At 50.8% G+C, this 14,106-nt stretch overlaps 1 protein-coding gene across 2 annotated transcripts in view; it reads left to right on the forward strand.

The window, feature by feature from the left end:
* The window catches only part of NECAB2 (N-terminal EF-hand calcium binding protein 2), a 30,325-nt gene that overhangs the window by 12,717 nt on the left and 3,502 nt on the right, over positions 1–14,106 (forward strand). For both annotated transcript variants that reach the window (XM_058528366.1, XM_058528367.1), the window contains exons 6-10: positions 5,701–5,837; positions 8,406–8,524; positions 8,728–8,807; positions 11,891–11,944; positions 12,829–12,941. In XM_058528366.1, the coding sequence (XP_058384349.1) occupies positions 5,701–5,837; positions 8,406–8,524; positions 8,728–8,807; positions 11,891–11,944; positions 12,829–12,941 (503 nt within the window). The remainder of the gene's footprint in view (positions 1–5,700; positions 5,838–8,405; positions 8,525–8,727; positions 8,808–11,890; positions 11,945–12,828; positions 12,942–14,106) is intronic.

A 14,106-nucleotide genomic window follows, 5' to 3' on the forward strand; every position in this document is an offset into this window, starting at 1 on the left:
TGGTAGTGGTGGGGTAGGTTGTGGCCGTGTGGATTGGCATCTCTTTCTCTTGCGTATTTTCTAACCGACTTTTGTTCGTAGAAATGCAGCTCGTTGATTGTTATTTCGGATGCTTCTCTTGCACCCAGTGGTTTTAGCTGACTCATTCGCTCTTGTTGATATGCAGTCATGGTGTCAGTTAACCGCTGTGGGACGGTCTTCATTTCTGATCTGTGTTCCCCCTGTTTCTCTGTTGGGTCCTGTTAGAATTGCCCCCAAGCTCTAAGTCACTGCACTGGTGCTATGTCAGGCATCCTTGCATTGCTCCCGATGTTCCAGTGCCCCCTCTAGTATTTCTCCACTGATTATAATATTAATACCAGCTCTTATTTTAGAATCTTCTTCAGCCTGTTAAAAAATATTTTTGCCTTCCTTTCGTTAAATTTTATCTTAGGAGGTGGTGGTGAATCTTTTCAAGTGCCTTTTTGGTATTTTTAAATGATCATCTGATTTTTCTGAAGCTCTTGATGGGGTGGATTCTATTTTTAGATTCTCTCTTATTGAACAATCCTTTGCTTCCTGTGATAAGCCCTAATTGGTGCATTATTCTTTGATCACACTGCTGAATCCTTGTCCCTCGCTGAGTGGTTTATCTCTGTCTCTATCGGAAATTGAGATTGGATGATAGTTTGGGAATGAATTATGAGGTGGTTTTGAATATTTTCTGTGTGTGAATCAGCTGCTCTAACGTAGAATCATTTTTCTTTTCAAAAATAGAAAGAATTTATCCATAAGGCTTGAGTTGAGGTACAAAACAGGGGAGGAGATTATTTTGAAAGTTATTTTAAGGTCAACCTTAGTTTTAGTTTTTTACTTTTTGTGTCCATTTTAGTATATTTTTAAACAAAACTACATGAACATGTTCATTTTTGTGATCAGTTTTGCATAGTAAGTTCTTAATGATTTTTTTTTTTAAATCTAAAACATTGACACAAAACAGGCACTTCATGCAGACTAAGTTCAAAAAAAATCTGCTGTTATAGCTTAGATTTTATTTTAATTTTTGTCCCATTTTGTTACATTTTAAAAACTTATATTTGACAGAGTTTTGCCTGTTTTAATTAGTTGTTTCTAATAACCAGCCCGTGACACATTTATTTAAATTTCATGGTATGTTTTCAACTGTATTTATAGTTTTCACCATTATTATTTTCTTTCTCCGAGTTCCTCAGATTTGTTGTTCTTCCTAGTCTTTTTCATACGTGAAGTGGAATGCTTAAAGTTTCTGTGATGATAAAGTTTGAAATTTTAAAAATTTACCTTTGAATGATACTTTCACTGCAATCATAGATTTTAATATGTAGTATTTCCTCTCTCAATGTTCTCCAATAATCTGTGTCCTCACTCATTTTTCATTTCATGGTGTTAGGATAAAACTGAGTGACTGGTAGGTTTCTATTCTGTTTTTTTAATGCATTGAGATTTCTTTGTTACATATTATTTGATTTGTTTTCATAATTATCTCATGGATGCTTGAGAAAAAATGTGGATCGTACTTTCAGAATATAAAATTTGAAAATAGCTATCCTTTTCTTTGTTATGAAATAGATGCTGTGAAAAGACAACTTTGTAAAAAGGTGAAATCGTGTCTCTTGTACAAATAGAAAATGCACACGTGTCAAAGACTGTGTTTAACTCATTGATTAATGTGAGAACCATAAGATGTTAACGGCTGGCTCAAAGGAAAATTCAAAGAACACATGCCATGTATGCAGGCAACCAGGAGTAATGAAATAAATTTGTGAATAAATGCAAAACTGGTTGCAGCCACAGGGCCGCAATCCATTGCATTCTACCAGGCAAAATTCATATGCATTTCTGTGGGTGAGAATTATTTGCATTATCATCAGTTTTCTACATTTTGCAGTTTTAAAAGTAGCTCCAAAACAAGGAAAGACTTAGTTCACCTAGAGGGTGTGCTAGACGAGAGACGCAGTCATCTTTTTTGCCCATTTTAAAGACTTTCCCCCTCTCTTGACAGTGCCCTTTGCATCCCTATTTATTTTTGGCTAATTTATCTGTCCTCTGAGACCATGATGAGCTAATTTCTCACACTAAATTGTGTTTTGTCATTTAATCTTTATATTTCTAGTGTTTTTCCTTTCTATATATTTAGCCGTGTTGTTTGATACATATAGACCTTTGTTATAATGTTTTTATTATATAAATCGTACATATTCAATATGCAAAATTTAGGAAGTAGGGAAAAATGTAAAGAAAAATTTAAATCACTTCTAATTTCCACTATTCCTAACCACTGTTAACATTTTAGTTTATTACCTTTGAGCCTTTTCTCTATGCATATTTCTTTAATATACTTAATGTCATTCTGTGGATAAAAATTTATTTTGTTTCTTTTTACCTAATATTTTACAAACACTTTTCCCGTGTTATTAAAACTGTTCAAAAGCATAATTTTAAATATTCTTATTTAAATTTATTTACTGTTCCTCTGTTGTTGGGCATATTACATTATATCCAGGTTTTTGCTATTATGAATAATAACCTTGGGACATAAATGTTCACATTTTGCATTATTTCGTAAGGATAGATTATCAGAAGTGGAGAATTACTGGGTCAAAGAATATGAGCAGTGTAAGGCTCTTGATATAAAGCAAAATTGCTTTTTAATGTGGTTATATCCATCTAAATCCCCATGGCCAGGTCTACAGCAATATCTTCTCCTGGTGCTCGAAGATTTAATAACGTCGTGTCCTTGTTGTACATTGTGCCTTTGTGGTTCTATTCCTACCCTTCGTATCTTGTGTAATACTTTCTCATTTAAATTCTACCTCCTAGTGATATTGCTTGTCCTGTTCGTTTGATCATGTTTGGTTGCAGAATCTTCATGCAGCCTTCTCTTTGTAGATCCTTGGCTGCCATCTTGGTTTAGTTGTGCCTCCAGTTGGATCTCATTTAATCAAATCTGGGACTGTGTCTTTACGAGGGGGAATTTAGGCTGCTTTTCTTTATTATTCTGATCTCTCTGGGCTGATGGCCGTCATAATCTTTTATGCTTCCTTCATCTCTGTGACGTTTTACCTTCTGCTTGTTTATAGCATCGATGATGATTTTGAAGGAAAACCTAGTTTTGGTGACTTCCGAAACACACGTTGTTAACATTCTTAATTCTGTTTTTATATTTAACTAATTAAAAAAGTACTTTCTGGGGCCGACCCAGTGGCACAAGCGGTTAAGTGCGCATGCTCCACTGAGGCGGCCCAGGGTTCACCAGTTCGGATCCCGGGCATGCACTGACGTGCTGCTTGGCAAGCCATGCTGTGGTGGCGTCCCATATAGGGTGGAGGAAGATGGGCATGGATGTTGGCCCATGGCTGGTCTTCCTCAGCGAAAAAGAGGAGGATTGGCAGATGTTGGCTCAGGGCCGATCTTCCTCACCAAAAAAAAAAAAAAAAGTACTTTCTATTGCCTTTTGTGGAATTACAGGAATTTTTGAGATTTTCATCTGTTTTCTCCATACTTTCACACTCTTTATTGATTTAATCCAATGTGATTAAAATTGAAGGATGAGTAATTGATGTTTTACTTCCTGACCTCTGTAACCTTAATGTTCAATATGGGTGATCACCGACATCTCTTCACAACTCCGCTATTCAAGGATCCTTCCTCTAATTCAACCCTAGATGAGAAATTGGGAGAAATTCTAAGACATTCTTTGCAGGAAAGGTACTCATCTGATAAAATTTCAGAGATTCGCACATTGCTGAATATCTCTCTCTTATCTTGCAAACGAGTAACTTGTTCATGTAATGCACAGTTCCTACAGATCTACAGACGTGATCCTTTCCCTCTGGGATCGTGGGGCTGGGCTCTTGGCTAAGGCATCGATTGTGGCAGAGGAGAAATCTGTAAAGCTACATTTTTACTCCTTTGAAAATAACTTATCTTTTTTGGAATTCAACTCACCAGGTACACATTGGCCCCTGACCACACCCTCAGTCACTGATGGGATGCTTTTAACACACTTGAGCTCATTTTTCTGCTTGATGGCTTCTGGCAGCCTTTCTCTTTGTGTTCAGAATTTTCACCACATTGTCTTCTTGTTCGTTTTTGGCCATTCGGTGTCCAGAGCCCATTGATCACTGGATTGTATGTGGGTTCAACTGTCTGCTAGGAAGGATAATCGATAGTTGCAATGCATTAGGCCACCAGAACCTGACATACTTTCTGCTACACATTGATTCTCTGTCAGGGCCTGTCTCCAGTGTCCTGGTCTGGTGGTTGACACAGGATGTCCATCTCCTCACCTCCCTGTCTGTGTGTGCCTCTCCTTTCGGCCTCTCTCCATCCCCATTTCCATTTCTGCCTCCATTTATCAGTCTCTCTGTCTGTAGCCATGTCTCTCGTGTGCAATTATTGCTAATTAATTCCCAGTCAGAGTGATGGATGTTTTAATTTGCTCTCCTTGAGAGCCCCATTTTCCTTGCCCTGATTTCAGGGACTGGGCAGAATTCCAAGGTGCCAGGGCAGGTGGCTCAGGAGGGTGGGGTCTTGGCGGAGGAGCCGAGAGAGCAGCACGGGGTTGTGGGACCAGCATTCCCAACACAGCGTCATTTTGATCGTTGCCATCCTTGAGTGACCTGGCTAAGCCAGAGCTTCCTCCCTTTCACTGTGAAGCCTTTTGAAGCCCAAAGAAACTCAATTGGATCCAGAAACCTTGAGATATGTCTTTGCTGCAGACTCTTGACAAAGGGGGAAACTCTGTCTCACACCACAGAGCAGAACTTGTGGAAAATCCTCTTCCCCTGTCTTTTCGCCAGAATTCCTTACCTCGTGGCCTCTAAGTCTCCCTCCCTCTGTTTCTCCCCGACTCCCCGCTCACCCCCTCCTCCTGAGGACTGAGCCTCAGGCCCTTTTTTTGGGTAGCCAGTTTAACCCTTCTGGCCACTTTTGATAGTCGTCTCTCATTTCTCTGAGTAGCAGCATGAAGGCCCAGGACCCAAAGAATCCTCCTTGGAGGAGGAAGGAGGGAGAGGAGGTTGTGAATTCTTCTTCCCTAATACTGTGTCCGTGTCCACAACCACATCAAGAACGACACCACTAGTCATCATCATCACCACCACCACCACCATCATCCTTACCATCACCATCTGCACCATCGCCACCATCGTCACCACCATCATCTTCATAAGCATCACCATTATCATACCACTGTCTTCACCATCATCTTCATAACCATCACCATCACCACCGTCTTCACTGTCACCATCATGACTACCACCATCATCACCGCCACCACCACCACCACCATCATCATCAACATCATCATCTTTATCATAGCAGCTACTGTTCATTGGGTACTTTCTATGTGACAGGCACTGTGCTGAGCATTTTATATACGTTTTGTCATTCAGGCCTCCCTATGACCTTATAAGATAGATACTACAGTGACTCCTGTTATGGTTGTAGAGGTCACAGAGCTAGTAAGTGGTGGGGCTCAGACTTGGTCTCTGAGTTCATAGCTCCTGCCTTGATGCAGGAGCTGTACAGCTTCCAATATGCAGGAGGCACTGGGGTCGCCACCTCCCACTGCAAGGCAGAGACACCGACTCCAGGTGTCCCCATACTCTGTGCCAGACCCACACCCAAGTTTCCTCCCCAACCCCTTTCCCCTCTGTGCCCCTTCCCCTCCCTCTACAGGTGTACGAGGGTGGGAGCAACGTGGACCAGTTTGTGACGCGCTTCCTCCTGAAGGAGACGGCCAATCAGATCCACTCGCTGCTGAGCTCCGTGGAGAGCGCAGTGGAGGCCATCGAAGAGCAGACCAGCCAGATCCGGTGCGTCCATGGGACCTTGCAGGGTCACGTGGGAATATGCCATGCATGTGCCAACCTGCTGTTGGGTGGGGACGTCTGTGTACTTGGGAGCTGGGGGACCTTGGGCAAGCTGCTGCACCTCTCCGTGCCTTCACTTCCCCAACTGAAAAATGGAGATGATTTTATACCAACCTCCTCAGTCATTGTAAGGACTGAATGAGACAGTGCGTGCTTAGAAGAATGCCTGGTGTGCATGCAGTACAGACAATACAGACAGACTGTTTAGACTGTTTCCTAGACACTAATCAGTTTGCTGCATCCCCATACTTCTCACATTATTGTTTACCTAAAACTATCCTACTGTTCCTCATTTTTTAAAACAGGAAATAAATTTAGGAAATTGCATGTGGTCAGCACACCTGGAAAACAAGTGTCACGTGCCATAAATGAAGTAGGTGCAAACCAGGCACCTGTGGTGCCTGCAGAGCCGGGACCCCGAGGCTGCTCCCTGTTGTTAGAGAGAGATGGGGGGGGATGGTAGAGAGGCGTTGAAGACGGAGGGTCCCCAAGTCCTGACTTTCTCAGAAGGATCGAAAGAGCCGTGAAATGGAGTGGTTTTCTCCCAGGGTTATTTACTGTTATTTAAGGCTGTGTTTGCATGTTCTTGAAGCCATGGAAAAGCATCCGGGGTCCCCCCCACCTTTGGCGGCGGACGCTGTGTCGAGGGCCAAGCCAGTGTCCAGAGAGGAGCAGTTCTCCTTCCAGCTCAGCAGTGCCCGTCCCCGGGGGCCACGAGCCCTGGCATTTGCTATCCCAAGTTGAGACACTGCCCTGTGCCTGTTCTTCCCGGGACAGCTGATGTGCCTGGGGTAGAGGGGAAATAAAGAAATACGGATGGATCAGGGCAACAGCCGGTGTCTGGACCCTGGGCGGGCTGAGCCTTGAATTTCCATGCGCGGCTGTGAGCTCCCAGGCAGAGGGCCCGCATGGCAGGATGTTGGTTGCTGTGGGGTGGGGGTTTGAATGTGTGTTTTTGCTTGGTGAGGGGCTGGTCCCAATCAGATATGATTGTGAAGGCCATTTGATGACACTGTTTCCAAAATGTGTTTGCTCTGAGCATGGGCAGCCAGATCACCTGGGAAATGTAAAATGCAGATTCCTGGGCCCCACGCTGTGCTGGATTAGGATCCCTGGGAGCTGGGCCCAGAACGCTGCACCTGTGATCAGTCTTGTGACTCTGAGGGTCCCTGAAGTTAACAGCCACAGCTCTGGAAGCTGTCACTTAGATTTCTTTTGTCACTATCTTGATGGAAAGGTCACCGGTTTTATCCTGCAGCAGAGCAGATAGAAGGGCTGCGGGATTTTCATGGCTGGTTTCTGGCACTTTGCGAGTTCTGTCACGTGTCAGCAGTTATGCCTGTCTGCCCCCACGTTGGGACCTTCCTTACTTTGGGATGTTGGTAGTGGGGGTGGCACGTCGCAAGGGGGAGACACATCTGCTTCACATGCACTCCCAACTCAAACCGCCCCAAATCTCAGCTGTTTTGCAAGTCCTCTGTCATCCTGTGTCCCAGCCCTGGGATGTCAGTTCCAGGCACAAGCCGCTGGTTCCAACCCCACCACCCCTGGGGGACTCCCACAGCCCAAGTTCGTGGTCTGAGGGCCACGTTTAATTTGCTGCTGGGCTGTAGAGCCGCCAGGACTGACAACTCGAATGCTCCGCCAGCCTTTCCCTCCCACGAGAGAGGGGCTTGCTGAGCGTTCAGGTTCACAGGAGACGGATTCCAGAACGCACCAAGGCAGCGCTGCCCAAAGGCAGAGGAGGGCTGGGGACTGGGCGTGTCAGCCATGCACATGGGAGTGTGTGTTTTATGTGGACACGTGTGTCTGCGTCCTTGTATGTGGTGAGTTTTCCAGCATCTCTGCACGTGGGGATTTGGGCATCCACCGAGCGTTTGTTGAGTCCCTGCTGTGTGCCAGGCACCATGCTGGGTGGGCCGTGTGCGTGCCGGGGTTTGTGCACGTGTGTGTGCGTGGCTGTGTGTGTGGGGTGCGGGGCCTGGCTGAGGTCAGGATCTCCGAGTTCTCTGTTCTGTTAACGCCCACTCCCCACTGTGTCCTGGGGCTGCCTTTTTCAGGGAGGGAGTTGTCTAGCTGGTGCAAATCCAGGATCCCCTACCCTGGAGGGAGCTGAACACCAAGTGGGCTCCTAGTGAGGCAGGCAGAGAGAGAGGGGCAGGGGAAGCTGTGAGCCATTGGGGTGGGGTGGGGGCCTGGCTCACCCTTGCCCCAGCCCTGGAGCTGAGCCAGGTCCTGGGACAGGACCCAGGCTGTGGGGTCCTGGAATGGAGCTGAGCTCAAATCTCGCCTCTGCCCACCAGCTGCGTGGCCTTGGCCAAGTCGCCCGCCTGTAGGCCTTGTTTCCTCCTCCGTAGAACAAAGGCCACCATGCCCGCTTCCCAGGGACGGGCTCCACGGAGTAAGCTGCACGTTTCAGCCCACAGTCCGTGCTTAGTGTCTGTCAAAGCTGCTGAAGGAGTCAGGGCCCTGCAGCCTCCCCCATGGTGTGTGTTCCCCCACTCACTGCAGACAGAACCACAGCGGACCCAGCCACGGCGTGGTGGAGGCCTGGTGTGGAAGCCCCACTCCCCCCTACGCCCCCAACCACAAGCTCATGGCCACGGAACAAGGGAAGAGTCCTCCATCTGGTGAGAGAGCGGTGGCCTGGGGTGGGGGCGCTGGCTGGGGTCCTTGGTCGAATTCTTGCAGTGGCCCAGATGGGTCCTGGGCCTCCAAGTGGGACTGGGACTGAGAGGCTGGGGGCAGCTCTCAGCCCCTAAGAGGGCTAGGAGCTCCCCTCCCCCCAGGCCTGCCCCTGCCCACCATCAGTGTCTCTGTTCCTCTTTCCCAGTCACCGCGGACCCCAAGGAGGAGGGCCTGGAAGCCCAGATCAGCCGATTGGCAGAGCTCATAGGCCGGCTGGAGAACAAGGTAAGGCCACTGACCCCTGCCTCCATCGCTCTGCTCTCCCCAGCCCCCAGGGAGTGCAGAGTTAGGCCTGGAGTTTGGGACAGAAGTTAGCGAGCCTTGGGAAGACATCACCGGTGGAGTGTGGAAATGGAGAACACGACTCCATAAGGATAGACCCTCCGGGAATACGTCCATCGTACAGCCCAGGGAGAGGTGCCTGGGTGAAGGAGCAGCTGTGGTGGGGCGGGTGGGCAGCCAGGAGGGGCATCTCAAGGAGCCGAAAGTAGTCAGCAGGGTCACGGGCAGCAGGGGCACAGAGCTTCAGGGCGGCTCTGCTCTAACGTGAGGTGGCCCAGGCAGGTGACACCAAGACACAGCGTGGTGGGAAGGAGAGACGAGGACATCCAGGAGAGGTTGGAAACAACCTGAAGGGCCAGCAGCGTGAGATCTTTTAAATACGACGTGGCACGTCCACAGAGAATAGGAAATGGCTCAGCCTTTACTGAGTCGTGTCTTCAGAGGACGCTTCGTGACTGAGAAGGTGATCACAGGACGGGTGTATGACTTTCCCAGGGCTGCCGTAACCGTGAACTGCAGGCCGGGGGGCTCAACCCGCAGGCATTGATTCTCTCCCAGTGGAGGCTAGAAATCTGAGGTCGGGCTGTTCGCGGGGCTGCTTTCTCCTGTGGCCTCTCTCCTCAGCTTGTAGACAGTTGTCTTCTCCCCATTGTCTTCACGTGGTCTTCCGTGCACGTCTGTGTCCTAATCTTCTCTTCTTACGAGGACACAAGTCATATTGGATCAGGGCCCATCCTAATGGCCTCATTTTAACTCTATTCCCTCTTTAAAGGCCCTGTCTCCAAAAACATTCACATTCTGAGGTACTAGGGGTTGGGGCTTCAACATATGAATTTTGGGGGGACACCCATAACGATGACTATTTCTTGGAAGAAAGAAAAGAGATTGCCTTAAGGTGTACCAATGGGTTCGGTATCAGACTGCCCATATTCAAATCCTGGCTATATCACTTAACAGCTGTGTGACCTTGGCCCAGTGACTTACCCTCTCTGAGCCTCAGATTCCTCCTCTGACAATAGAGAAGATAATCAGAATAGTAACCCTCACAGAGTTGTTGTGAGGATTAAATAAAATGATGTCTTAATGGCTTAGCAGGGAGCCTGCTGTGTAGTTAGCAGTTAATTCTAGCAATGTTAGCAATTATCATTGGACATTCTGATACCAAAACCTAAATACATGGACACACTACCCATGTGCCCTCATAAACCAAGATAGCAGGTTTCCAGGAGCCCTAGGGTTGGGGTGATTTTACATTTCTCCTGCTTTTTTTGAATTTTTTTTTACATCTTTTGCAAAAGGGCAAAATAATTAGTACTTTGATGGGTTTGGGGGTTCTGAGGAGTTTGTGGGGCAGGGGGCCGGGTTCCCCACACACTGGGAAGTGAAGCAGCGATCAGAGGGGAATCTGAAGGAGGAGGCGCGATTCCACCTGCAGGGCTGAGACCCAGGTGGGATCTCCGCCCTTAAAGCTGCGGGTGGGAGCGGTGGAAAAGGCTCCCGCAGACCCTGAGGCCTGGTTGTCATAACAACTCCGCGGGCGCCTCCAGAGGTAGGCTCTTTGAAGCTTATTTTTAGTGCCCCGTCGCCTTAACAACCGGCTGGCTGGAAACCGAGGAGCACCTGGGCGTCCTGGAGACGGGGCGGGATCCTCCTCACTGGCCTCTGATTGGCCCAGGCCGCGAGCAGGAGCCAATGGGGGACCGGCTCTGGGCCCCGCCCACCGCGGGCCAACCTGAGCCGCTTTGGTCTCGGCTGGAGGATGGAGCGCTAGGTGGCTGGTCTGGGAGAGGGACGGACGGGCAGACGTGGGTGCCACTGTGCCTCCCCCGTCCTCCCCTCATCGTCACCCTTGCGTGGCCCTGCCGGCCCGTAGAAGCCTAGGAAACCGGATGTAGCCCCTGCCCTCCAGGAGCCCACCGACACCGTTGTCAAACCATGGAAACAGGCTTGTTCCTGCCAGGCACTCCTTGGCCACCCACAAACCAAGTTCACCCTGAGTGTCCCTGAAGGCAATACACTTTCCAGGACCAGCTGCGTGATTTAGGGGGCCCAGTGCAAAATGAGCAGGCAGGGCCCCTTGTTCAAACATTAAGAATTTCAGGATGGTGACTGCAGGGGTCCCAGGCCCGCACATCTGCTGCTGTCTTCCTTCACAGCCAGCCAGTGTGCCTCCCACACGTGCTTGTGTGAGAGGAAAGACCTGGGTGTGTGGTTTCGGCCGTCCTCAGGGAGGCTGGGCAGGGATAGGCACAGAAGCGGCGTTTATTGGAGTGCCCAGTTAAAGAAGAATCATGATTCTGGGTATCAGAGGAGAGCGGCCCCGGGTACAGACCCAGGCTCAACAACCGGCTTGTGTGGCCTTCAGAGCCCCGGGGAGGTTTGCTATGAAATAGTGACCATGGAGCAGCCACGAGGTTCTGGGCCCTGTTCTAGACACCAGCACGTGGTCGTGAACGGCGTGCACAGGGTTCCAGCTTCCCTGGAGCTTACAGTGGCGCACACCTGTCCCAGGGAGTCTGGAAGGTTAAATAAAAGGTGTCTGTAGAGCGTTTAGCCCAGAGCCTGCGGAAGGCGAGCGAGAACAGACCACCTCATTTGGACCGTGAGATGAGGTGCCAGGGGTTACAATTAGGGTGATCTGTAAGTTGATGGGGAATCTCAGGGCTGTGCCAGCAGTTGTGGCAAAACCCCAGGGTCCTGGATTCAGGACTCGAGTCCCCACTGCTGCCTCTCCCAAGACCATCCCTCCCCCAGCAAGATGGAGCCTCCTCATGCCCTCGGCAGCACGTCTGCTTGGCTCCCCTCTGAGCCGAGGCTGTGTGTGGAGGGTAGATTGAGCCCTGTCCAGCGAGCCTGAGCCCTGGGAGCTCCCACCAGTCCAGGGACTCCAGAGCCTCTGGTGCCTGGGGGTGGAGAGGCTGGTGCTCTGTGGGGCCCTGAGCGCTGCAGTGTCCTTGTGGTCCTGGAGGCCTCCCTGGTGGAAGTGGCCTTTGTCTCCAGCATCTCTTTGTGCTTTGCTATTTCAGACCCTCTGGTTTGACCTGCAGCAGCGCCTCTCGGATGAAGAAGGCACCAACATGGTGAGCCCATTCTCCCGAGGCCTCCCTCCCCACCCCTCTCCTGTGGCCCCATCCCTGCCTAAGCCAGGACTCAAGGTGGCCGTGGCTCAGCGTCCCTGACACCCAGCGCCCCTGGGGACTACCAGGAGGGGAGATGCTGCCCCAGCACTTGGCCACCCTCCCCTCCCAGGGGTGTCCTTTGAGGCACCAGGGCTTTGAGCAGAAAAAGTTTGGCCCGGAGCAAAGTGACCAACAGGACAGTGATGTCAACACTGACTTGATCAGAAACGCCTTTTGCTGGTCACTGATGCTGTTGTGTCTCGGACCCGGATGCCTTGCAGGCAGCTCCAGACCGTCACAGGGACTGTCTGCACCCCCTTGTCCGGTTCTCAGAGTTTGTGGGACTGCGTCCTGCATTTGACTTTTTAAGTCCTAGTTCTTTTTTAGCCAGTTCTTCTATGTAAGAATAAAAAGGGTGCATGCGTGTGGGGTTTTTTTGGTTTTATTTTGACCAAATTGTCCCCTCCTTTCTTTTTTTATTTTTATTTTTTTTTTTAAAGATTTTATTTATTTATTTTTCCCCCAAAGCCCCAGTAGATAGTTGTATGTCACAGCTGCACATCCTTCTAGTTGCTGTATGTGGGACGCGGCCTCAGCGTGGCCTGAAAAGCGGTGTGTCGGTGCGCGCCCGGGATCCGAACCCGGGCCGCCAGCAGCGGAGCGCGCACACCTAACCGCTAAGCCACGGGGCCAGCCCTGTCCCCTCCTTTCTGAAGGGAGGTCAGGGAGGCTGTGCCCATGGGGCTGGGGGGGGTTCCTGGGAGGAGGGGACTGGCAGGGAGCCGGGGGGCAGCGGGCTGCCAGGCCCATGAGCGCCCACACCCACTAGCCCTGTGGCCCCGCAGCATCTGCAGCTGGTCCGGCAGGAGATGGCCGTGTGCCCCGAGCAGCTGAGCGAGTTCCTGGACTCCCTGCGACAGTACCTGCGGGGCACCGCCGGGGCCAAGAACTGCTTCCAGTGAGTTGGCCGAGGGGGGCTGGATGGCTCTGCCTGGGTGGAGGGCCGGGCAGGACCAGCCCAGCCCCTGAGAACAAACCATTCCCCAGGGAGGCACCTAGCGGTTGGTTAAGAGCTGGGTTCAAGTCCGGGCTCAGGCTCTTCCCCGCTGTGCAGATGGGGTGAGTGATTTCTTCTCCTTTACCTCAGCTTACTCGTCTGTAAAGTGGGACCACTAACAGGTGGAGCGGACAGGTGTAAATGGAATAATAAACGTGAAGGACTTTCCAGCACCTGGGACGCCATCGGCACCCACTCCGTGTTGGCTGCCACCGTTACTGTTGTGGCTGCCCCTCGAGGGCCTCACCCTCTGGTCCCTGCTGCCAAGGCCAGCGTTCCTTCTCGGCAGAGCTGAGCCAGGCAGCCATGGCCACATCTGAGTGGCCCACAAAAGACCGCCCTCTCCCTTGCTGGGAGTGGTCCGAGAGGGCTGTTGGCACAAGCCCCCAGGCTCTCTCCCTCCCCGTCTGGGGCCCACCCACCAGTGCCCAGCGGACCGTAGCTGTAGCCCCTGTGTCCTGCCTCCAGTCTCGCTCTCCACTTGGCTTCTTTCCACCTCCAGAGCACACGCCTTCACTCTGCTTCCTGGGGACACAGCCGTGAAGCCGGTTGCTGCTCTTGCTGACTGTTGATTCCAGGTGGTGGGAGAGAGGCAGACAAAGATGATTCCGAGTGGTGATGGGTGCCTAGGAGGCCAGGAAACAGGGTCCCAAGAGAGGGGGCCCCGGGGAGGGGCTGCTTTAGGTTGAGGGGCTGCATGCGCGCTGAGGAAGGGCAGTCTCGGGGGGATCAGCCTGTGCTGAGACCTCGGGCGGCAGCGAGGGTGCCATGTTTGAGAAAAAGCAAGCCGCTGGTGTGTCTGGACGGAGTGACGAGGGGGGAGAGGGACGGGGCTGGCGGGCAGGACCCACTCCTGTCCACCCTCCAGGCCCTGCTTGTTTGGAGTAAGATGGACCATGTTGGAGATGCGTGAGCAGGAGCCAGACGTCGTTCTTTCTCCTTTGTGTGCAGAAGGGGTGGGCGGGGACAAGAGTGCAACAGGGTGACCCCTCTCTGTGGTCACCTGGAGAGGGGGCTTGGCCTTGGCACGATGTGGGTAGGGCTGGGATCTGTTTTGGAGTGGAGC

The sequence above is a fragment of the Diceros bicornis genome, chromosome 32 (assembly GCF_020826845.1).
Source record: "Diceros bicornis minor isolate mBicDic1 chromosome 32, mDicBic1.mat.cur, whole genome shotgun sequence".
NCBI classification, from domain to species: Eukaryota; Metazoa; Chordata; class Mammalia; order Perissodactyla; family Rhinocerotidae; genus Diceros; species Diceros bicornis.